Here is a 23,503-nt window from a genome sequence, read left to right as displayed (position 1 = left end):
ACACACACTCTCTCTCAGATAAATCAATAAATCTTTAAAAAAAATAAAGAAATAAAAAAGGTAGAAACCATAAAAAAGACTAATGGTGTGATGATGTTAGAAAAAATAGTTCTTTATATAAAAAAATGCCATAAGAACAACAGCAAACTAAAAGGTAGGAAATCATATTTATAACACATAGGATACACTATAAACTGAATATATAAGGCTCTAGAGTTTTTTTACACAATCAATAAGAAATAGTAGGATAGGATAAAAATATTCACACCCTAATAGAAAACGAGCAAAGAACATGAACAGTTTACAGAAGTCAGAGAATTTCAGTATTAGTATCATGAGGGACCTCTTTAAATGATCTTTTTCAGGAAGATTGAAGATACTCATTGTACAGCCTGCTGAGAATGCAGGGAAATAAATATTCACAGACACTTCTATAAATGAGCAGAAATAATGTGAACTTTCAGGAGGAAAATGCATTAACACATACATACCCACTGACCAGGAATTCTTTGAATGGGAGTTTATCACAAAGATAATCAAGTTGCAGGACCTATTTCTGCTAACAGGAGTTTCATTACAAATTCATTTATGTTTCAAAATGAGACACAACCTAACATTCAACAATAAAGAAGTGGTTAAATTTGATGCAGTCCTCTAATGCTGTAGCATACGATCATGAAAAATGATAGTTCTATATGTGGACATGGGAAAAGAAGCAGAGTATCATTCGCCAAGACCCAGCCTTTGGAGTCAGAGAGAAACAAGTTGCGATTCTGGCTGAGGCAGGTTTAGAAACCAGAGACAGAGAGGTCGCCCAGCATAGCAGACTCTTGGGAGAGTCAAGAGTCGGGGCTCTGACCCTCACAGCGGTATACCTAGCTCTACCTGGGGCAAAGTGCTTCATTTCTCAGTTTGCATGTTTCAAGTGGGAATAGCAATAGTATTGGCCTCATGAGAGAATGTCATACACACACTTAGACCAGTGCTTGGCACATAGGCAGAGCTCAGACTGTGTCAGCCGTTGTTCCTTCGTCATCATCATCACCATCACCACCATGAGTTCTACGGCTTGAGAGATGTTTTTAGACGTGGGTTTACCTTTGTGCCCCACCAGTTCCTTGCTGTGTGATTATGAACCTCTTTCACGGGGTCGCTTTGAGAATTTCATGGCGCGATGAATGTTAAAAGCTTAGCAAAGTGTTTGGGCCATAATTACTGCTCACTGTATGTTGTCTGTTGTTATCACATTATAAAGGGAAAATTTAGGGTACAAAAATTAGGTATGATCTAACTTTTAAACAAGAATGTATGCGTGTTTGTGCGTGCACAGAAAAAAAGTCTGGAAGGAAACCATAAATAGCTACAAGTAGAGGGATTAATGTAACTTCCTCTTGCTTACCAGCATCTTACACATTTTTCCATAGTGAATTTGCTTTGTTTTTAGTAGGGAAGAGAAAAATGTCTTCATTGGTTAAGCTCTAAATGACCTGGATTATATTGATGCAGAGATAGGAGTGGGGGTGAGGAAGGAGGGGAGAGAGGAGGGAGCTGAAAGGGAGGTGGTTCAGAGTCAAGAAACTGCTGTGTAACTCACTCAGCACCTCCTCTTGTAGGTGTCATATATTCCTGTCGTTGCCAGTATTTCATCCTTGTTTTCTTTCTTTCTTAGAATATTTTTTCTTTTTGGGGCACCTGGATGGTTCCCTCGGTTAAGCATCCCCTCTTGGTTTTGGCTCAGGTCATGATCTCAGGGTCTTGAGACAGAGCCCTGTGTCAGGCTCCATGCTCTGAGGGGAGTCTGCCTGGGACTCTTTCTCCCCCTCCCCCCGCATCTCCCCTCTCCCTACTCACACACGTGCAGGTCCACTGCACAGGTGCTCTCCGAAATAAACAAAATCTTAAAAAAAAATTTTTTTTTTCTATAATGCTAATTAGTATCCCACAGGAGTACTATAAAATGGGTATGGATGCTGGTGAATGTCTGTTACCTAGATATTACCAAATTATTTGGATCATAATTTTTAAAAAGAAAAGGCAGATTTCTACCTAGGACACCTCTTAGAAAGACTCTTAGCCAAAAATCAAAGGCAAAGGCAACCTTTGGGTTCAGAGTTCAGGGAGGACAGATACTCATTCGTACTGAAACAAAAAACAGTTCGAATGCTTTGGCTTACTTAAATGGATTTACAACCTTTTACGGACCACAAATAATTTCTAATAAATTTCTCCCTTAACTCTCTTTCAGGAAGAAGCTTGACTTTCTGAAGTCAGAGTTTACTTTGAATCTAAGCTTTTTCAGTTACAAGCCATGTGATCTTGGGCAAATGACTTAGCTTCTTATTTTCTCATTGTAAAATGGTGATAATTATAGTCTGCTTCCTAGACTCGCAGAGAAAAAAATAAATGAGTAAATGAACGTTAAGCATTTAACACATTGTCTGGCCCATAGAAAGCTTTCAATAAATATTAGCAATTGTTAATTATAAGGATGAAGGTGAAATAGCGGAGAGAACCTTGAATGCACTCCAATTTCCTAGCTCCGTGTTGTGAAAGGACCTGAAATGCCAAATATGAGGAGAATTAAATTATACGGATATTGTATTTAAAATCACTGGGGAGAGAAAAGAAGGGTAGCCTCCCTTTACTCCTCTCACCATGGAAACCAGGCCTAGAAAACCCAGATGCTCATTCTGATTTGGCTCCAAGAAAATAGCCCTTAATATGGAAACCCAGGAAACCTGCAGAATAAATTCATCAGACCAGCGGGCTCAGATATTCCCTTTTATCACCTGAGAACTGTGAGGTTTAGGCAGAAAATAGGCTGAATTATATGTGTCCATTATTTTAGAAGCGATGAAGGAGATTTATTCAGCCGTGCTGGTAATAGGAAGCCAGGAAATTTATAGTTGTTCAAATATCATCTAAAATAAGACTCATTTTTTCCCAGAGGATTTCTTTCTCCTGGGAAGCGAGGCAGCCCTGTATGTAGGGGTTTTCTCTTCCTTGCTCTAGTTATATGAGGAAGAGAATGACCTATTAAAAGTGACTTTGCTCTTACCCTTGATTTCAAGGTCAACTATTTTGCTCATAAATGACTCCAACCATATCTAGTCCGTACAATTCATTACACGTCCCTAATTCCACTGGCTTGACCAGTGACATTATCTTCTCTAAGCATCTCAAATAATGAAGGTAGAAGCAGAAATAGGGGCTTTTCCCCCCATCTGCCAACAGTCATGCAGTGTCTAGCTTCCCATTTGTGTTGGGAAGGGGGATCCCCTAATGATAGTTCGTAGTCTCTTGCTTAATACAGTTTAATCCTTTTTGCCTAGTAAAACATCTAATGCAGATACTTTAAAATCCAGTCCTATGAATTTAAGGACTGATCTCGAATCTGATCCAGATCTCTCTCATGGCACGCAGCTAGATTAAGCCACCCTGCTGTGAAGATGGCCAGTCTGGCTGCCATGTCCCTCGTCCCTTTTCCTAGAGAGTACTATTCATTTTAGGTCATGGAAGAGGGTTAGTGGAGGCAGGGATCATAACACGAGCGCCCTGGGGTGAGCTCTCGTAAGTTGCTTCTGATAGCTGACGTCACTCCTCCTGCGTGGCAGAGCTCCTCGATCCTGGCTCCATGGCCGAATCGTCTGCAGAGCTTTCAAGGCACCCTGTGCTGGGGGACACCTCCAAGATTCTGATACAGTTGTGTCTGTTGGAATTGGTGGTGTTTCCAGTAAGCCTCCCTGAGAGGAGCCGCCCTCCCTCCAGGCTACTGGCGGAGTCTCTGACAGGCTGGATCCCGCCCTCCGGCTAATCCACACCCCTCACCCCGACACACACTCACACACTTCTGTCCATAAGTCTCCTAATGTTATGCTCCCCAGGTAGGCTTAGCTCCAAACTCAACCAACCCCATGGACAACTTGGGCTCTGTGAGTACCAGGACCCGTCAGCACGTACGGCAACGACCCAGACGGTCATCAAATGTGGAGTCGGGTCTCTCGCCTCACAGTCTCCCACAGACTTTCCAGAGAATTCTCTTCGAGATCTGACTCACCTATCTTAAGAGGGGAGAGAGGTAAAGTCCTTCTTCCTGAATCCCTCTGGGGAAAGGACAGCAGTTCTCCCTTTACGTTTCTCAGGGTGGGTGGGAGGCAAGGCTAGTTCTGCCAGAATGGCATCCACGCAGAGAGACTCCAACAGGAGCACTTAGAATTTGTAGTAATTTGTGAGTGTTAACATAATTAAATGTGAGACCTTGTTGACAGTTTTGGCACCTAACCTTAACCTTTTAGTCACCCTCTGGTGTGTTTTGAGTCTTTAGGCAAAATCCAGTTCCCCATCTTTAATAAGGAGAACTCATGGGTTTGTCATGGTGCTGAAACTACAGGGAAAATGACATCTGGGAGGTGCTGCGTGAACTTTCCAGCCCTGGGCGTGTGATGTGGGGTTATGTAAATGATGGGTATGGTAGTACTTATGTCACATATCACTATCCGATTTATTACTGCACCTTCTGTTTGATTCTATTTTTTATTTTTAAGATCTTATTTATTTATTTAAGAGAGAGAGTGCTCATGAGTGGGAGGAGGGGCAGAGAGGGAGGGAGAGGGACAAGCAGACTCCACGCGAAGCAGGATGCAGGTCTTGACTTTGTGACCCCGAGATCATGGTCTGAGCCGAAACCAACTGATTAAGCCACCCAGGTGCCCCCGATTCTACTTTTAAAAAACTCCCCTCACTAGAAGGTAAGCTCCATGAGCTGGAGACCTTGTGTATTTTGCTCACTTACAAGGTCGCCAGCACTTGATACCATGCCATGCCCACAGAAGCAATTAGTCATATTTATTCAATCAACTACTACTCTTTGATAGGAAGTGGGTAGAAGCTGTCCTAAGCAACTCCTCAAACAGTGTTTCGAGGCATCATTGGTAGCTCTCCTGAATCAAGGTCAGATTGGGCGCTTGCTAAACAGAGCCTCCCGAGGCTCATCTCAGACCCATGAACTCAGAAGCTCCCTGGGTCAGGTCACAGGGGAACCTGGCATTCCTCGCGGCGAGAGTCTGCAGATGACCGATCCCAGAATAAATGTCTACCGGAACAAAAAAAGCCAAGCCTTGCTCTTAGCACCGCCGCTCGCAGAGCTCGTACCCATGTAAGGCTTGGTGCCCGCTACGGTGGTGAGTCGCATCTCCCCGTGCAGCATGGCGGCGATGTTGAAGTCCGTGATGTGCACGTGCCCTGGAGAGACAAAAGCACCACATAGAACGTTAAGCCCCATTCAGCTCCGTGGCACAGCCATGCTTCTGAGAGCCTCTGGAAGCTTCGTTTGTCAGTTCTTGCATGCCGGTGGCAAGTGGGGTCCAGGCAGCAGCAGCACAATTATTCTGCCCTCAAGACTAGCATAGTCACCAACCAGCTGAACATCTACTGGTAAACCTGCAGATCAGTCTCAGAAAGTTTTAACCTGCGTGGTTAAGAGCTCGCGCCCTGGTAATTCCACTTACCACTTTTTGTTGGCAACATTTTAACCGGGTAACACCTGTGAGCATTGGGAGGGAAGCAGTCTAGAGGTGTTCTACATATCGAATTTCCAAGCGTTTTTTTCCAAGTGTCTCCTAGGGGATTTTTTTTTTTTCCAGAGATAAATATTGCTACTATAAAGCTGACACAAATGTGGATACATGTATTTATTTCTTTGCCAAGCAAGACTCCTTTTTCCTCCTTTTCTGTCTGAAATATCATATTTTTTGACTGATAGTTTAGGTTATCCTCTACCCAACCCCAACAAAATAATGTATTAAGGGAAGGCAGGGGCCAAAAAGTCAAATTTTATTTATACAGAGGCTATGTAATGAGCCCTGGGCAGTGAGCCAAGAGACCCAAGTTCTGCCCCGAGCTCTGCCCCTAATATATCATAGACTTTCAGTCCCTTTTCTATGTTGAATCCAAGTTTCTTTTTGTAAAAAAAAAAAAAGAAAAGAAAAGAAAGATAGAAAGGAAAAGAAAAAAGAAAAAGAAACAAATGGACTAGCTCATCTCTAGGGTCTTTCTCAGTTCTGACACTCACGACATAGAGCGTGAGTCTAACACTGAAGTTCCACAAGAAACAGCCCCTGCAAAATGTGTAGGGCCTTGCATTTCTGCCTGGAAGGAGGAAGAGGGCCGTAGCCGCAGCCCAGGCAGACTGGCCGTTATGTTAGCTGTTGGCACAAAACTCATAATGCTTTCAGAGGCCCTCAAAGTGTTGGCATTTCCATTTTCGTGCTCTGTGGTTTTGATGAGACACGGCTGCAACTGGAGGGGATGGCATCTGATTCTTCTTCTGTGTCTCACAGTCCACACTCCCCACCGCCAAACCTCTCAGTCTGCCCCCTGATAGCATCCAGTGAGCTGCTGAAGACAAACCTCACTGCCTTTGTTGCTGGGGTTTTGTTTTGTGCAAAGAAGTGTTTTGTGTCGCTAATGCGATGACATTTTAATAAAGTAAGAGTAGCACTTGTCCGGCTGAAAGTTGAAGGTATTCTTGCCCGAATGTACCAACAGGTAATTTTGATAACTCTTCTATCATCATATAGGTTGTCTCTGTTTTTCCTTCTTTCTTTCTTTCCTTCCTTTTTTCCTTCCTTCCTTCCTCTGTGTCATGCTCAAGTGGCTCTCTGATGCAAATTAGGTCAGTCTCAGCCTGGAGACACTGTCCTTAAGCAGAGCTTTTTCTCTGGAGTCAGACTGCGTGACTTCAAGTCCAAGTTCAACCACGAAACACGCTGTGTTACCTTAAAAGGTGACACCTTCTCTGTACAGTTGGGATGGCAACAGGAGTTTTCTTACGAGTTACTGGGGAAGATCAAATCAAATAATACCGTGGAAGAACTTAGCTCAGCACTTGGAAGGAAGAAAGTGCTCAGCTGTTGCTCTTTCTCATCATCAGAAACCCCAGCGCCTTTTTGCCGAACACACGTGCCTGGACTTGACCCTGCTGAGACTTGGCTAGCCGTGGGATGGGAGGAGAGACAGGCATGCGTGTTAGAAACAACCAGAAACTCTACAGGTGATTCAGATGTGCAGCCGGGCAGGGGACCCTCTACTTCAGTGTGAGTGGGTGTCTGGAGCCACCTCAATCCTGAGATTATCCACGCTCTTGTAAAAATAAAAGGTAGAGGAGGATGTTTCTGAGTCCCATGGTGCTGCAAGTGTGGCCCGCTGACCAGCAGGTTCACCTGGGAACCTGCTAGAAATGCTCCAATTCCTGAGCACCACCCCCAGCCTTCCTGGTTAGAAACCAGGGTGGGATCCCAGTGTTTAAACAAGCCTCCCAGGCGGTCCTGACGCTCAATAAAGCTTGAGACCACTCCTTTAAAGTAAGACCTGGCATGGTGGAAGATCCTGGCCCAGTGAGTACTCATCATATATCTTTTGAATTTGTTGATGGAACGCTGACTTTTACCTTTCAGTCGTATTTACATGTATCTGATGAATTGCCATTTTCCAACAGGGTAGCCTGGTGAAATAGTCCTTCTTTAACAGAAAAGGTGTTTGTGGTTAATTTCGCCAGGCTCAGAAGTAGCAGAGCTGGGATTAGAATTGAATTTGGTGTAGGACTCCTTTATTGAGTTATGAATTTCCTCATAACGTTTTGTGCTTTATCGCAAGACCGAAGAGCTGGATGCACAGAAACAGTCCCTTCCCGGTTGGCTCAGGGTCTGTCTCCCTGCCCGTTGGGGGTGAGGGCAGTATGGGTGGGGAGAAATTGTGTGAGGGCCAGGATCCACTGGAACATGGAGTCCGGTGCTCTTAACTAAACAGCGTAAGCAGAACCCCATGGAGCCTGTCGATACTGGCCCCAAACTGCAGTTCCGGGCCCAGAGTGCTCCCGTACCTGGCGCCCGGTCCTCCCTCTGCCAGGCGCCCCCGTACTGTCCCTCCCCCCATGAAAATAAACTCAAGTGCCTGCTCACAGCGGAAGTTTCGGTCACCAGCTGGTTGAGGGACATGGGAATTGTCTTGGGAATGGAAGACCATTAGCTGAGGCCCTAACACGGAATTTCTGTGTTTCATTCTGTATCACAGAAATTCTGTGAATTTCTCAACCTCTTACACCTGGTCATTTTTTGCCATGGGGCTGCCCTGTGCCTCGAAGTAAGTTCAGTAACAGCCTTAGCCTCTACCCTCTAGAGGCTGATAGCACTTCCCACTCCTAGCTGGAATCCTGACCATGAAAAATGTCTCCAGACTTTGCCAGATGTCCCGCATGGGGACAGAAAGTAGAGCAAAACCATCCCCAGTTAGAACCACTGCCTCAGTGTGGGGTTTTTCAGATACAAGGCTCAGAATTTCCTGGTTTATTTCCCTAGGAAAGCATTTTTGCCTTTTCTTTTCACCTCGGTACCTAGAGACACAGCAGCACAATAAAACTCTGAATTAATAGCATGGAGTCCTTTAATTCAACTATCAATATAAAAATATTTACTTATTTATTTTAGAAAGAGATAGAGCACAGAGGGGAGGGGCAGAGGTCTCCCTCTGTCTATGCTGAGCGTGGAGCCTGACATGGGGCTCGATCCCATGACCCTGAGTTCATGACCTGAGCCAAAACCGAGTCGGACACTTAACCGACTGCACCACCGAGGCGCCGCTACATAATCTTTTTCTTAAAAAAGAGGCTTTGCACTAGATTTTTAGGCCCATTTTGGGACTCGGCAAGGAAGAGGCTGTTCAGGTAGCATGCTTAGTGCTTCCTTCTACCCCCAGACCGAGTTTTTGCCTTTCCCCGTTCCCTGGGACTAGAGATGATATTAAGGAAACTAAATTATAGATGATGCCATAATTGTTGTTTCCTGAGATATGCCAGGCAGACATTATTGTTCCTCTGGATGCAGCATGTATTTCCTGAATAATTTAAGACAAACACAAAAATTCAGACACTATGGAATTGATAGAACTGGATGGGGTATTTAAGTTGGTAGGATATGAAAATATCTATCACAACGATTGATAATGAGCTACCTGAGATCTAATGCCAGCCTGGGCTCTGAACTAGCAAATGAGACGTTTGGGAAGAACAGGAACAGGTATGCTCTAAAGCTCTAAATTAAAAACACTTTTTTTCAGTCCCACTCTGAATGTTCATTGACAGGGTGGAGAGATTCTCCATTTTTACAAAGGGCTTCAGCTCCTTTAAATTTCAGTCTTTTCTGATGAATACAAACCCGTATGAATCAGTAAGAATAAAATAAATTTTCCGCCTGTTGCCGAACGGTGCTGAATTAAAATGTGAGCGATGCGGTGTGATACGGAGTCGCCTGGAGGAACCGGCGTAGAAGGCCTGTGGGAGATAGGCAGTCATCCTTCAGGGTTTCTAAAATCCCCATGCGAAAGGCACGTGTGATGGCCCATTGGGCTCAAATATTATCAATGCGGACAGAGAGGACAAGTGAGGGTTCAAATAAGAGACACGAAAAATCATGCCAGTGGCCACTCGAAAAGGTGCCCGTTGATTTGTGGGGCAGCGGATTCAGACAGGAGCGTCTCTACAGAATGTGCTTGGAGCTGGGGGTTACCAGGGATGTATTCTTTTAAGAGTGCTTAGTTACGGTCCCTGAGCAATGCCCGAAAGGCTTGGTTTCTCAGAATCTGCGAAAACAGAGAGTAACCTTTAAAAATTATGTTCTTCAGAAAGGGATCCCCAGGACAATGTTTAGACAATAGCTCTCTACCTTTTTTATGTGTTTGCTTCTATCCCATTCACAGATCTGTTCCCTTCCAAAACAATGTTTCTCTTACTAGTGATTTTCAAGTTGCATTCAGGGTGAAAAAATAATGCAAAAAAGTCCTCTCAATTCATTGTTGAAACCCAAAACCTTAAGAGTGAAAGGGTCATTATAAATAGTTCACCAGGTAACAGGGGTAGACTGGGACAGTCCCACCGGCTGACTGGGAGGGCCGCTCATACTCCCTGAACAACAGAGCCCCAGCCCTAGCAAGAGTAAAATGCCCCCTAAAGTGGGTTTAGGCCCCTGTGCCCAGGAGGGAAAATCAGAAGAGACCACTGAAGGCATAGCTGCCTGAGTATTAGTGCTGAGCAAAACTGCATAAACATAAGAGCTAAGAAGAAGGCACACAGAAGCTTTGGCATATCCCTTCTGGAACCAAAATAATTCTTTCTAAAAAACTTTTCTTATTTTTAGATTTTACTTATTTATTTGAGAGAGAGAGAGAGAGAGAGAGAGAGAGCACAAGCAATGGGATGGGGGAGGGCAGAAGAAGAAGTAAACTCCCCACTAAGCAGGGAGCCCAACACAGGGCTCGATCCCAGGACCCTGGGATCATGACCTGAGCTGAAGGCAGCCACTCAACTGACTGAGCCAACCAGGCGCCCTAAAATAATTCTTTAGAAAGACAAGTAAGGGTCTGGCTTTCACTGACCACCTACTATAGACACAGCCACATAAAACAAGATGAAGAAGCTTTGGCTTCCTTCTGTAAGGAAGAAAGTCACTACTACCTCATGGAATTATACTAATAGTATCTTCTGAGTGATTTCCCTGTGGCAGACACTGCAATCAGCACTTTATAAATAGTATGCTTATTCATTTTTATGGTGACTCTAAGAATTAATTACTCTTTGAGTTCCTCAAGAAACTGAGATTCAGAAAAGATTTAGATAGATAGTCTGTGGAAACTCTCAGAGCTCATGATTTGTGAGGGGGTGAAACTGGGTCTTGAACTCAGGCAACTGGGCCCCAGAATCCATGCTCTTAACTGTAACATCACACAATTCTTCTTTACATGAGGGTAGTTTCTAAGGCAGGTAAACTTGAAGATTAATTTATTTCTGGACCATTCTCCTAGTCTACAATGATCAAGCTCACAAGAAAATGAGGAGGAGAAAGAAGTCCAATGAGAGAGGATCAGATGACTTTATGGTGGAAATAAGATGAAGCCATGTTTGAAGCCCAAGATAAAAACATTGTTCTCTGAATGGAAGGTGAATCTTGAAAAGGTTGTGGGCACAGGACCTGTCTGTCTCCATTCAGGGCCTCAACAAGTGGTAGAATAATATATTATACACAAAGGCAACTGGAAAAGGGAGCAGGTGGGGACAGAACCCCAGACTGTGTTCTGCCTGACCAACCATGTACCTTCATGAGGCTGGGGTGGGGAGACAGAGAACCTTTTTCTAAATGGGGCAGAGGTGGCCTCTGTGGGTCAGGGGAGGCCCTCCCCACAACTGTGAAGCTCCAGAGAGTTTATCTGCACTGGGTGAGAGAGGCTCTGCCTCTTCTCTGAGGCACGGGCAGCTGGTGTTCTCTGGAAAGTCACCTTCACGCCAAGTCTCACTATTGCTCACATTTTGGAGATTCTGAGCATCTGCTCCTGAGTGTCAGAAGCAGTAAAGGGAAGGAAGGAATTAGGCACTGGAAGAAAGTGGAAAAAATCTTTTTAGACAGTCCATAAATAAATAATGACCCTGAGCTTCTAAATTAGAGGTCATACACAAAAGTGTTTCTTAGCCCTCTGAGCACAGGTGGGGTCTGGCAAATCAGGTTGAAAATGCAGCGAGGCAAATAAGTAATGAGCAATGGATGGTATTTGGATGGGCAGTCCCACTGCAAATCCCTTTTGTAAAAGTCCAATGAATAAGGAGCCCTGCACACTTGGGACTCCCTCATCCAACAGCTTCCAGAACCTATCAGAAAGATCTTAGTGCCCCTCTAACATTTATAACCTGCAGGCCGTGTGCCCTAGGGGTCTGCCTTGATGGACCAGTATATCCAAATAGACATTAAAAGAAACAGTGGAAGAGACGGCACACAGTAATCATGGCTGGTGAAAGCTTGCTCTCGGGATGTCCTTAATCTGTGTTTCTTGGGTTTCTGGCATTCTCTGATCACCTTCATGGTTATTGCCAAATCCTTGTATCACTTTCCCATCCGGCTGCCACATACACTGTTGTCCGCTTCATCTTCTTTTTTAAACTGATGAGCTTTCTTCAACTGAAAAATCTCTGGACAGAAACTTGGTATCTCTTCTGCAAACGGGAAACCAGTTTTCCCAAAAAAACGTAAAAGTAGATGCGATGTGAACAAAATGGTGTCGCTAATCATTCCATAGATACTCTTGCCTGCCTCCTACTCTGAGCTTGAGGCTTCTGCTTTATTAAAAGAGGGAGATGATTTTAGAAAGAGAGTAAGGCAAATTAGCACCAAACGAACTGTGACGGTTTTCTTGGGGGAAAAAAAATCAACAGAAGCTTAACGAAGTTGAAAAGGGAGTGACTTTTTCATTCTGTAAATATCATGTTATTTAAGGGTATCCTGGGGTACTACACCCCTGCTACGATAAAGAAGTCTATCCATCTTGTCTCTCACACCCGTCACATCAAGTTTGTGCCTAGAACTCAACTGAATCAAGCAGGGCCTTTTCTGCATGTAATCCCCCTTCGCTGGGCGTAATACCCTTTGTCCCAAGTGCTTTTCTATATGCAAGTCATGTTCATTGCAAACAAATCATTTACTTACCATGTTCATCAAGCAAAATATTGTCAGGCTTCATATCCCTAGGGGAGTGAAAGGAAAAGAAAAAGTTGCTCAAAATCAAACAAACCAGAACTACAGGATAAAAGTGAAAATGCACAGGAGTTCCAAGTAGGGTAGAAACAATGAGCCAGCCTGTCATCATTCCAGCTCCCACGGTGAATCTCTGACATGGTCACCATGAAGACCCCCAAGTTCTAGATCAGAAAACGAGGGCTTAAAGAGGTTAAGCACCTTAACTCAAGGTCAGAGAATTAGTAAAAGGAAGAACTGGGCTTTGAGCTTGAGTCTCATTTGAAAGCTCACATTTTTTTTTTATTAACATATAATGTATTATTTGTTTCAGGGGTACAGATCTGTGATTCATCAGCATTACACAAGTCACAGCGCTCACCATAGCACATACCCTCCCCAATGTCCATCATCCAGCCACCCCATCCCTCCAGCAACCCTCAGTTTATTTCCTGAGATTAAGAGTCTCTTATGGTTTGTCTCCCTCTCTGGTTTTGTCTTGTTTCATTTTTTCCTCCTTGAAAGCTCACATTCTTAAATTCTTAAGTAGCCTATGACCCGTAAACATGTGAGAATAACTCCTAGGAGCACCGGGCAATTAAATTGCCATAAGGTAGTAACACTTATTATCCTTTTCATCTGTGTCACTGGACTGAAGGTTAAGACTCTACAAAATAAGAGAAAAAGATGATACCGAATATGGTTGTATTATAAAGTTGCAGAAATTGGAAACTTTTTCAAGATGATGTTCTAATGCCTCTAGTTGCTTTAGTAAATATTATTGCTGGGGTAGTTAAAAGAGTGGGACTCCTCTTGCAGACACTAATGAGATTGTTAAATCCAGAGGAGAGAACAAAACTCACCTTCTTCCGTGAAGGGAGTGGTTTGATGGTAAATGCGTAGAGGAGCGGCCCACAGAGCTTTCAGAGTCCTTACGACCAAGTATCGGTGTGAGCGGCACTCATCAAGCAGAGAACAGCTCTGCCGTTTGTAAGGGCCGTTGCTTCTGCTTTCCCAGGGTTTTACTGTCCTTCCCTAATGCACCATTAAAGCCCTTCAGCCTAAATTCACAAAAGCCATTAAAGATAAAATTCTGCAATAGATTTTGGGGATGCATTTTCAGCCCAGTCAAGTGGCTTTTATGCCCCCAGAATAAGGTGACCTTAGTCTTGGACAGACTGAGCATGTCAGGGTCCTCTTTTCTTGAAAATATTAGCGAATAACAAGCCCCAGACCTACAAGCAGAATGATGTGTATGACACACTAACGTGCAGGTGCATGGACAGGCTCATGAACTTGGACTAGTTTCTTATTTTGCTCGTGAGGTTCCTAACGTGAATTCTGGCTTCATTGGTGAACTTCTGTATGTGTGGCTCATTTTTCTCTGGTGCAGGGTACAACTGGCTAAAAAGAGCGTTGAAGGGTTTCAGACTGCCTATTTCTATGGCTAACTCTCTCTCTGTATTGCAAACTCCACCCCAAACCCTTTGATGGATTCCACTGTTTCCAGAATTCTGCAGTCCAAACTCATGCATATGAAATAAAGTCCCTTTCATCATCTGGCTCCTGGGCTCCTGCCACACAGAAGCACATGGGGTTTCCCCCTCCCCCACCATGCTCCCTGCGTCCCCTCACCTTCTGCTGTTGTTTTGCCTGAAGCAGAGCTCTCTCACCATGGGCTCAGAAAAAGCAGATTCATCCCTCGACTCAAAGCTCCAATGCCACTTCCTACAGGAAGCCTTCTCTGAATTTCCAGTTCTGAGTCACTGCCCCCTCCTATGTGACCTGCGTCATATCTTCATCCATCATAACATTTATCATGCTTACATTTATTTTTCTCCAACTGGATCGTAAACTCCTGAGGTCAGGGATGGTTTCTAGGTTAATGTCCTGTTCCATTACATAGGCTCACAGTGGCTGGTAGGCAGTGAATGACTAAATGCTACCAGGAGGATTTCTAGTGCCTTCAAGGAGGTTAATCCTAACGCTATAAACCAGAGCACTAATGGTGCACCATCAGATACCGTGCGAGGCAAACCAGGTATTAGGTATTGGGCTCTTTTTCCTTCTTTGATACCGGCCCCAGTGATTTTTTTTTTTTTTTTTTCCCAAAAAGGAGGTCCCATGGAGCTTTGCTGGGAGGGAAGACACTTGGGTATGGCAAGATTAGCATAATGACTTCCTTGCCTGAGTTTATGAGGGCTTGATGAGAAAAATGACTTGCTGCAGGTTTGACACTTCGGGAACTTTCTGTGAAATCATCGAGTCTCATTTTTCTTAAGTATCAAAGCCACATGTCATTATATCCACTACCTTTCCCAGAAACCACCTGGAAGCTTAAAGAATAATGCAGAGATCAGAGAGCTCGTGTGATACTTCTTACTTCGATCTTAGATTCGTTTATTCATTGAATACTTACTACTTTGATAAACCACTGTGCTAGAATAAAAGATATATAAATGAAATCTAGTTCTTTCTGAGATGGAGAAGGTAAGAAAAGTTCATAACGACCCATGCCAAAAGGTTTACGGTGGTAAATGAGCATGTTTACTACTAAATTCAGAGAAGGAATAAGAGGAAAATATAAGACAAATATTTAAAAAGTGGACTTTTGTGGCACCTGGGTGGCTCAGTGAGTTAAGGCCTCTGTCTTCGGCTCAGGTTATGACCCCAGGGTCCTGGGATCAAGCCCTGCATCGGGCTCTCTGCTCAGCAGAGAACCTGCTTCCTCCTCTCTCTCTGCCTGCCTCTCTGCCTACTTGTGACCTCTGCCTGCCAAATAACTAAATAAAATCCTTAAAAAAAATAAAAAGTGGACTTTTAACATAAAAATAAAGTGTATAAACACAGATTCTGAGTATACAGCTTCCCCAAAATGTGACGCGGTCACTTCTAAGTCACTACAGGGTAAACGGTAGTATGCTAACATTGTTTATTCACATATTCACCAGAAGAGCATGAAAATAAACCCCTCATACTATATTAAAATTCCTGATAGAACATGTAGACATTTTCTAGGTTTGAAATTTAGCACCACTTCCTTATCTCTTTAGCCTGGTTAAATAATACTAAGTATGAGAGAACTTCTTCTAAGCTGTTTCTTTCACTTAAGGGGAACTATACTATGGTTTAACCCCATGGTTATGTTCAGAATCACCCGGCAGGGCTCTATAGCCCCTGGGTTCTCTGTCCTAGTTCAGCCCTGGGGCAGTTAGGCTCTCTGTGGCCAGGCCCAGCTGTCTGTCTGAAAACAAACAGAAACTTCTAGGACTTTCTGATGTTCAGTCAGCTTCAGCAATACCATCCAGGCCTTGTCCACAGCCAAGGATATCAATCTGATTTTAATCTATGAACCTCTTGGAAGCTTATCTAGGAACCAAAAGGCACTAGAAAAGTACAACACTTAGCATTTTTGACAAAATTCTTTGGTTAAGATATATACGGAGGACTCTTACATCTTGCATATAATCAGGTCACAAATGAGTTCCCTCTCTCTTGCTATCTGTTATTCTTGCTGATGACAATGTCTTGTGGATGTTCCGTCGAATCCCCCAGCACTCAGTTCCCCAAGTTATCTACAGTTATTTTTCTGTCTCTGGACCCCTGTTGTTTCCTTACTCCTATGTCCTATAACTGTTCCTCTGCTGTTACAACAGCATGTCCCCTGACACACCTCACCTTCTATCCAATCCACCTCCCAAGCTGCCACATGCAGCACCCTAAGGCCACCAATTATTAACTCTGTCACTTGGCATTCATGCATCACAACTCTCACTCATATCCTCAGTTCCCTTCCACAGCCATCATTAACATTCCTTGTACAAATCTTTAAATTCTCTTATCCCCTTCAACTATACTCACCTATTAGAACTCCAGTATTGGTTAAACCCAGTTTCCCCCTTCTTTTCACCTATAGCCACACTCTTGAACTTTCCTAGAACGGGTCACAGTAGTATTGACTTCTCATTCAAACTCATGGCCACACATCTCAAGCCATCACCAGTGTTCCAAGCCATAGGGAGATCCCTTCTCCAAGAGGAGCACTGCACAACTTTCCCATTGCCTTCATGTCTCTTCCACATTCCCTCCCCTTCCTCTCAGCTGAAGACTGACCTGTCTTCCCAAAGACAAGAGAACTATCTACCACGAAGTCTACCAACTTCCTTATTTCTATACCCATACTTATGACCTTTCCTCCAGTTATACTAGATGAAAAGTCCCTGTACCTATCCCAGTCAACTCTTTTCCAGAGGCTCCAGATCTCGTCTTTTCTCACCTTCTCAGATTTCTCCTAGCTAGGTATTCCTTCTGCTACACCTTCCCTATCTACTTCTCTTGTATGAAATATGTTATGATTGAGTCTCTTGGAAATAACTTCCTTCATGCCTAGTGACCTCTACTTGTTGTCCAATTTTACTGTTTTTCCTTTGTAATAACAACCCTGGGTTGAGTGGTTAATAGGTGAGAAACTAGAAACAGCATTTCCATTCTTCTCCTCAGCTATTCTAACCAGGCTTCCCTCCCCTCTACTTCCTGAAACTGCCTGTCAAGTACATTGATGAACTCCAGCTTCCCAAATCCACTGGGTGCACTGTTATTTATCATGCTTAACTTCTCTGTGGTTGAACATTCCTTCCCTTCTGACCTATTTTATTCTTGTGGCTTGCAAAAAGCCCCATTCTCCTGGTTTTCCTCCTGCCACAGAGATTCTTCCTCAGTCTTGTCTGTGGGTATCTTCTTGGTTCAACCTTTAAATGATGAGATTCCCCAGAGCTCAGTCATATATACAACTACTTTCCACTTAAGTTATTTCATTTAGTCCTGTGATTTTAAATATTATATATATTTTATAAATATATATACATCTGTATATATCTGTGTGTATATGTGTGTATATATATATATATATATAATCTGTATCCCTGACCCTGTAATTCTAGATTAATAATATATCAAACTTTCTGCTTGATGTTTCCATCTGTATGTCTAACAGCCATGATAAATATAATATGTTCTAAAGAGAAACTCTGATATTTATCCACATTCCACACAAACACCCAAACCCTCTTATTTCAGAATTCCTTACCCTAGTACATGGCCCCATAATTCTCCCATTGTAAAAATGAAAATCTTGAGATCATTCTTTTTTACTTTTTTTTTCTTTTTCTTTTTTCTTTTTCTTTTTCTTTTTTTTAAAGGAGAGAGAGGAAATGTGCACACAAGCAGGGGGAGAGGGAGAGAGAGAATCTTAAGCAGCCTCCATGTTCAATGTGGAGCCTGACACAGGGATCAATATCATGACCCTGAGATCATGACCTGAGACAAAATCAAGGCTCAGATACTTAACCAACTGAGCCACCCAGAGGCCCATCCTGAGATCATCCTTAATTCTTTAACTCATAACACCAGTCCTTCAACAACTCTTGATAACTTTACCTTTGAAGTAGAATTGTTGAAAGCAGTATGGCAGTTCCTCAAAAAATTAAACATGGAAATTAACATATGATCCCACAATTGTCTTTGTATAGGTCTATACCGAAAGGAATTGAAAGGCAGAGCCTTGAACAGATAACTGTATATCCATATTTGTAGCAGGACTGCTCACAGTAGTCAAGAAGTAGAAACAAACCAACTATCCATCCATGGGGGAAGGATAAACAAAATGTGGTGTGTACAGACAGTGGAATCCAGCTTTAAAAAGGAATGGTGTTCTGATGAGGCTCCAATGTGGTTGAACCGTAAAGACATTATACAAAGTGAAATATGCCAGACACAGGGACAAACATGGTATGACTCCACATACATGAGGTACTTAGAATAGTCAGATTCACAGAGACAGAAAACAGAATAGTGGTTAGCAAGGGCTGGGGTGAGGAGGGAAGGGTAATCGATGACTAATGGGTATGGAGTTTCAGTTTGGGGTGATGAAAAATTTCTGGAGGTGGATGGAGATGACGGCCTAGCAGCGTCAGTGTACTTCATGTACTTTGTCACTTGCAAATCATTAACATGATTTTATTTTGTATATATTTTGCTACAATAAACATAAATATAATTACCATTTCCACTGCTACCATTGTATCTCACAGTTGAAGTACTTTAGTAGTACCTTCTTGCTTCTCCTATAGCCCCCCTGACAATCCACTGACCACAAAGCATCCGGAGCGGTAGTGTTCATGACACACAGCTTCCCTGAACAACATCATCTGGCTCCCAACCCCCAGGGAAGAAAATCTAAGCCATTCATTGCTGGCATCATATGGCCTCTGTGTACGCTAGCCCCACACAGCCCCGAGCGCCACACAAGAGCCTCCTGTCCCTGCCACACCCCATGCTCCAGCTTCTCTGGTCCGCCTTACCCCCTCTGCACAGATGGCCCCCTCTGCCTGCAGTCCTGCTCTCCTAGACCTTCACTTGGTTCACCGCTGCCCGTCATTTCAGGTCTCTGCTAAAACATCATCTCCTCCTCCAAGTTCTTTTCTGACCACTCGACTTAGAGTAGCCTCCCCCACCGTCCTTACCTCTTGACTTCCATCTTATGTTCCGTGCAGCACTTAACATTGTTTTCTTATTTATTTATGATTTTTTTTTTACCCCCACTGGAATGCAAGTTCTTAGAAAAAGGACGTCTTTTCTGTATTGCTCAATGCTATAACTCCCAGGCTCGCAGAAGTGCACAGAACAAAGAAAGGGCTTAAGTAAATATTTGTCATAGAAATGCATGCATCTGGTCCCTTGTCTTCTCAGACTTCTGGAAGAATAAGCCATGTATTTCTTTTCTTCTTAAGAAGAGAGAGGAAAAACAGAACAAAAAGCCCTCTCTCTGTCCCCGATGCACTGTATTTACTGTTGGTCAACTAAAACATCGATCATTTTTATTAAGTTTGATTGTATATTAGAGTAAGGGTAAGGAAGAAGTGATTTCTGCACAATTAGAGTCTGCAATTTCAGAGAGGGGCTACAGAATTTGGGGGGTGGTAAGTTGCAGTTCTAGGGACACACATTCTGTAGAAATTCTTCATTCCATCTTGATTCAATGAAACAGAAAAGGCTGAATCAGCAGATGCCCACTGTGGCAACTATAAATAGCACCATAGAAATACAAGGCTCTGTGCAGTGGGGTCCAAGATGGGACTGATCCGTCTGCCGTTCTCACTTGAATAACTTTACAAGACATTAGCAGAACTTAATAGGCTAATTACATCCCTTCCCTGCTCCTACACTGGAATCAAGTTGTTCACCCTGCAATCCTATATGGGGTATTGTGAGATCAGGGTACAAGAAAATCCACGCATCCAAACCATAGTCAAGCCCTTCAGTGTCTGTGGCTTTCCGAGAGGTCTACAGTTGGGGTTTCATTCTTTGTTACATAATGTACTCTTATACTGGGCCCTCTCCAAGTTCTTTTTTTTTTTTTTTTAATACAGAAACATTTTAATGGTTTTTATCCCCCAAGTTCTTGAGAAGGAAAAATATACATATGATTCTATAATTTATAATTTAAGATGTCACACAAAGGTTATCGGTCACATAAACAGATGTATGTTAAGAAAAAAAAGTGAGGTGGGGATGGCAGGGTGGAAGAGGAAATTGTAAGCAGAAATGCATGGTTTGGAACAGGAGGCAGCTATGAAGATGGCCAGACCTACATTACGGGTCTGGTACAATGTCCATCCTTTTTTATGAACTGGTGATTCTTCTTCTTTTTTTTTTTTTTAATTTAAATTTCATTTTTAAAAATTGAGGTAATAATTGACATATTATTTTCAGGTATAGGACATAGTGATTTGATATTTATATATATTGTGAAATGACCACTTCCATCAGTCTAGTTAGTATCCATCACCACACATAGTTACAGTGGGTTTTTTTTCTTTTGTGTTTTACTGTGGTGAGAACTTTTAAGATTTACTCTTTGAGCAGCTTTCTGCCTGCTTAGTTTTGTTGTTGTTCAAGTCCAGCATTTCCCACAGGTTTGTTCAAGGGGATATGAATTACAAATATATTCTGCAATAATTAATATATAATACATATCCCATATATAGTATTTATAAATACTACTATTTATAAAACATTATATAAACATATAATGTTTGCATATTCATTTTGGGTGTAATGGCTTTTCATGGATAGCAATGCCTTTTGTCATCTCATGACACAGATCCAATATCATTATATATTAATCAGGTGATGAGGACAGTGATTTTACCAACCTCCCATCCATGAAAATGTTACCCAGTTATTCCTTTTTGGATTTGTGTTTCTTTTCCCGTATTATCACTGAAGACACCAGAACACTTCCCCATGCCTTCCATGTCTTCTCCTGTGGCTTCTGAATTTCCCCTCCATTATTCCTAATAATTTAGTGTGTATGTCCCCTCCACAAAACACAAGCTAGATCATTAGACCCCCATCTCAGCATCTCACTCTCCTCCAATCCCCACAACCCAAGCAGCTTATGCAGAGATTCACCCAACCAAGACAGGTTTCTTTGGTAATGGAGAAGAGTGGTAGGGACCAGATCTTAATGACCCTTAGGTGAAAAAAGAGGACAGTTCTTCAGTAGAGAGCACTTGAAGGAGTTACAAATAAGCTCTTAAATCAGGATCTGAGAAAGAACTTCTTAATAGTTAGATACTTCCAAGGTTGGCATAATCTACCACGAAATCTTAAAATGTGCTGTGGATGCTGTCACTGAGGCTGGATAAGCATTTGACAGTGGTACAGCAAGTGGGCAGTGCAGCAGAGGGATACTAACCTGCTCAGCGCACCTTTCACAACCCTTTGAGCCCTGATTTTCTGTGTACCATCTAGGCTTCTCACAGATGCTCCCTGAAAACTCACCTCCCTTCATTGATTTATCACTTATATACCAAAGGAAAGCAGTACTAGCCACATTTGCCTAAATAAATAAATAAATAAATAGAATAAAATTTAAAAAGGAGACTTAAGCGCCCTGACTTGTCTACAGTCTCCTAGCTCATAAATGGTACAGATGGAATTTAAATGTCATGGTCTTTCCACTATTGCTCACTTGGTTATTTTTAGCAAGTAGGTTCCAAGCATGGGGCCAACTCTTTAGTTAGTAGTGTCTGCCATGTTGAAAAGGAGGGCGTTCATGTTCAAGAGGAAAGAGGGTGAAGATTGATCAGCAATTCCTGACAGAGACACAAGAAGAGGTGTTTGAGGAGAGTTGATAGAAAAAACGGTCAAACTGCTATCTTATCCCTGAGTAACAGGATGGTTTGAGCTGCCATTTATTGTCCATGTTATGACAGCTACTTGATAGAGGACATATCTTTTACTTCCAACTACAGCTCCCTAATGTGGATATTCTACCTAGCAGGTAAAGAAAGGGCAACTCAGAGAGTTGAAAATAATGTATATTTTCCAGCCTACTCTACCATATAGCCATGTCTCTTTAAATGTAAAAGTAAAGTTCCACGTGTCTTACCATGGAGTAAATCTGTTTTTCTAGAAGATGACTCATGTTTATCCTGATGGTATAGACCCAGAAGTACAGACATCCCTGTCAAAAAGCACAGTTCTGTAAAACCATCCCATTCACTTGAGATTTTTAGCCAACTTTGCAATCTTTGGAGGCAGAATGTTTAATGACAAGGCTCCCTGCCTTGCTGTTAAGCATTGGTCAAAGCTCATTCACTGCCATTATTTATTTCCTTTAATTTGGACTCACACAGATAGAAACCTAGGTCATGTTTCCCTGTTCAGTAACCAGGGAAGCAAGGACACAGCATCAGGGACCTGAACTAAATCCCCTAGCCATGGAGACTGGCCTGAACTCGGATCTCCTGGATTTTCCCCCAACCTGAAGAGCTTTTACGGATGGAGATGTACTAGTTTGAGGAGGGGAAAGTGTCTATAAAGTATGAGAGATGAAAAAGTGGTCATCTATTGATTGTAACATATTAACTGCCATGAGCGGGCTTTTTTTTTTTTTAAATAACCAAATTGAGGGGAGGCGTATTCAATTTGGGGCAAAAAGCAATTTGTTCCATTTCAGAACAGTCAATGAGACCTAAGGGGGATTCTACTGTACGGGCCATCAGGAAAACTTTTGCTTCCCCAGTAAAAGATGAGAAATACGCTTCTGGGACTGAGACCTCTGATTGTGTATATTGAAGACAGTAACAGTATCTATAGAGTTGCCTTGAAGGTTTAGTGAGACGAGGCAGATAAAACTCTGAGTCCAGTAGTCTGCACACAGTGGTTGTTCAGCTGTCAGAAAACATTGAACAAATGGTTAGGAAGTGTCCAGTGGTAGAAAGGGCTAGACTGTGAGAAACTCATGTCAAACTGAGGGTATTTAAGGGATGAATAGTCGTTTTCAACTATCACTGAATCATTGTGACGTTCTAATGATGGTAGATTTCACTTAATGCAACATGTGAGAGACCAGGATAAGCCTTTAAGTGCTGTATTCTATGTTATCCTCAACAGCCTTATCAAGTCGGTACAGTGATTCTCCCTATTTCATAGACAGGGCCCTCAGAAGCCTAGGATGGAGCTATCCTATTGTCGTCCATTATTATGAGAAGTTAGGACTTCACTTCTTATCACCAGAAGTGATATTCAAAATACCCCACAGGGAACAAACACTGGCTAATCAGAACAGGGCACTGACCAGTAACAATCCTGGAGGCCACTGGTGAACGACCAGTGCCTGTGGGGGACAACTAAGCAGAAGCTGTGTCTGATGTAAGCCTCCCATGGGCAGCAGCAGAACCAACCGTGAGGCTGCCTGTGAGTCAGCAGGAGGAAGAACTTTCTGCAAATCAGTGGTGTCTGAAGGTGAAATGAACTACTTTATGTGGCTGCGAGTGGCCATTCTCTGATGTATTGAAAGGCTAGGAAAACAGTTTCTTGTTGGGGAGGTTGCGGAAGGAATTCTGTCTTTGGATGGAGGTAGGACTTGATTTCTAAGCTAACCTTGG

The 23,503-nt window shown here is 42.8% G+C and overlaps 1 protein-coding gene across 1 annotated transcript in view; it reads right to left on the bottom strand.

Moving 5' to 3' along the window:
- Positions 1 to 23,503, bottom strand: part of LOC111156961 (serine/threonine kinase 32A) — a 127,308-nt gene that overhangs the window by 24,378 nt on the left and 79,427 nt on the right. Inside the window, exons 5-6 of the mRNA XM_022518140.1 lie at positions 12,522 to 12,559; positions 5,152 to 5,241 (exon numbers count right to left, since the gene is read on the bottom strand). Coding sequence (XP_022373848.1) covers positions 5,152 to 5,241; positions 12,522 to 12,559 — 128 coding nt within the window. The remainder of the gene's footprint in view (positions 1 to 5,151; positions 5,242 to 12,521; positions 12,560 to 23,503) is intronic.

This window comes from Enhydra lutris, unplaced genomic scaffold (genome assembly GCF_002288905.1).
Source record: "Enhydra lutris kenyoni isolate GAN:26980312 unplaced genomic scaffold, ASM228890v2 scaffoldscaffold50, whole genome shotgun sequence".
NCBI classification, from domain to species: domain Eukaryota; kingdom Metazoa; phylum Chordata; class Mammalia; order Carnivora; family Mustelidae; genus Enhydra; species Enhydra lutris.
This window is presented reverse-complemented; position numbering and strand designations above follow the sequence as displayed.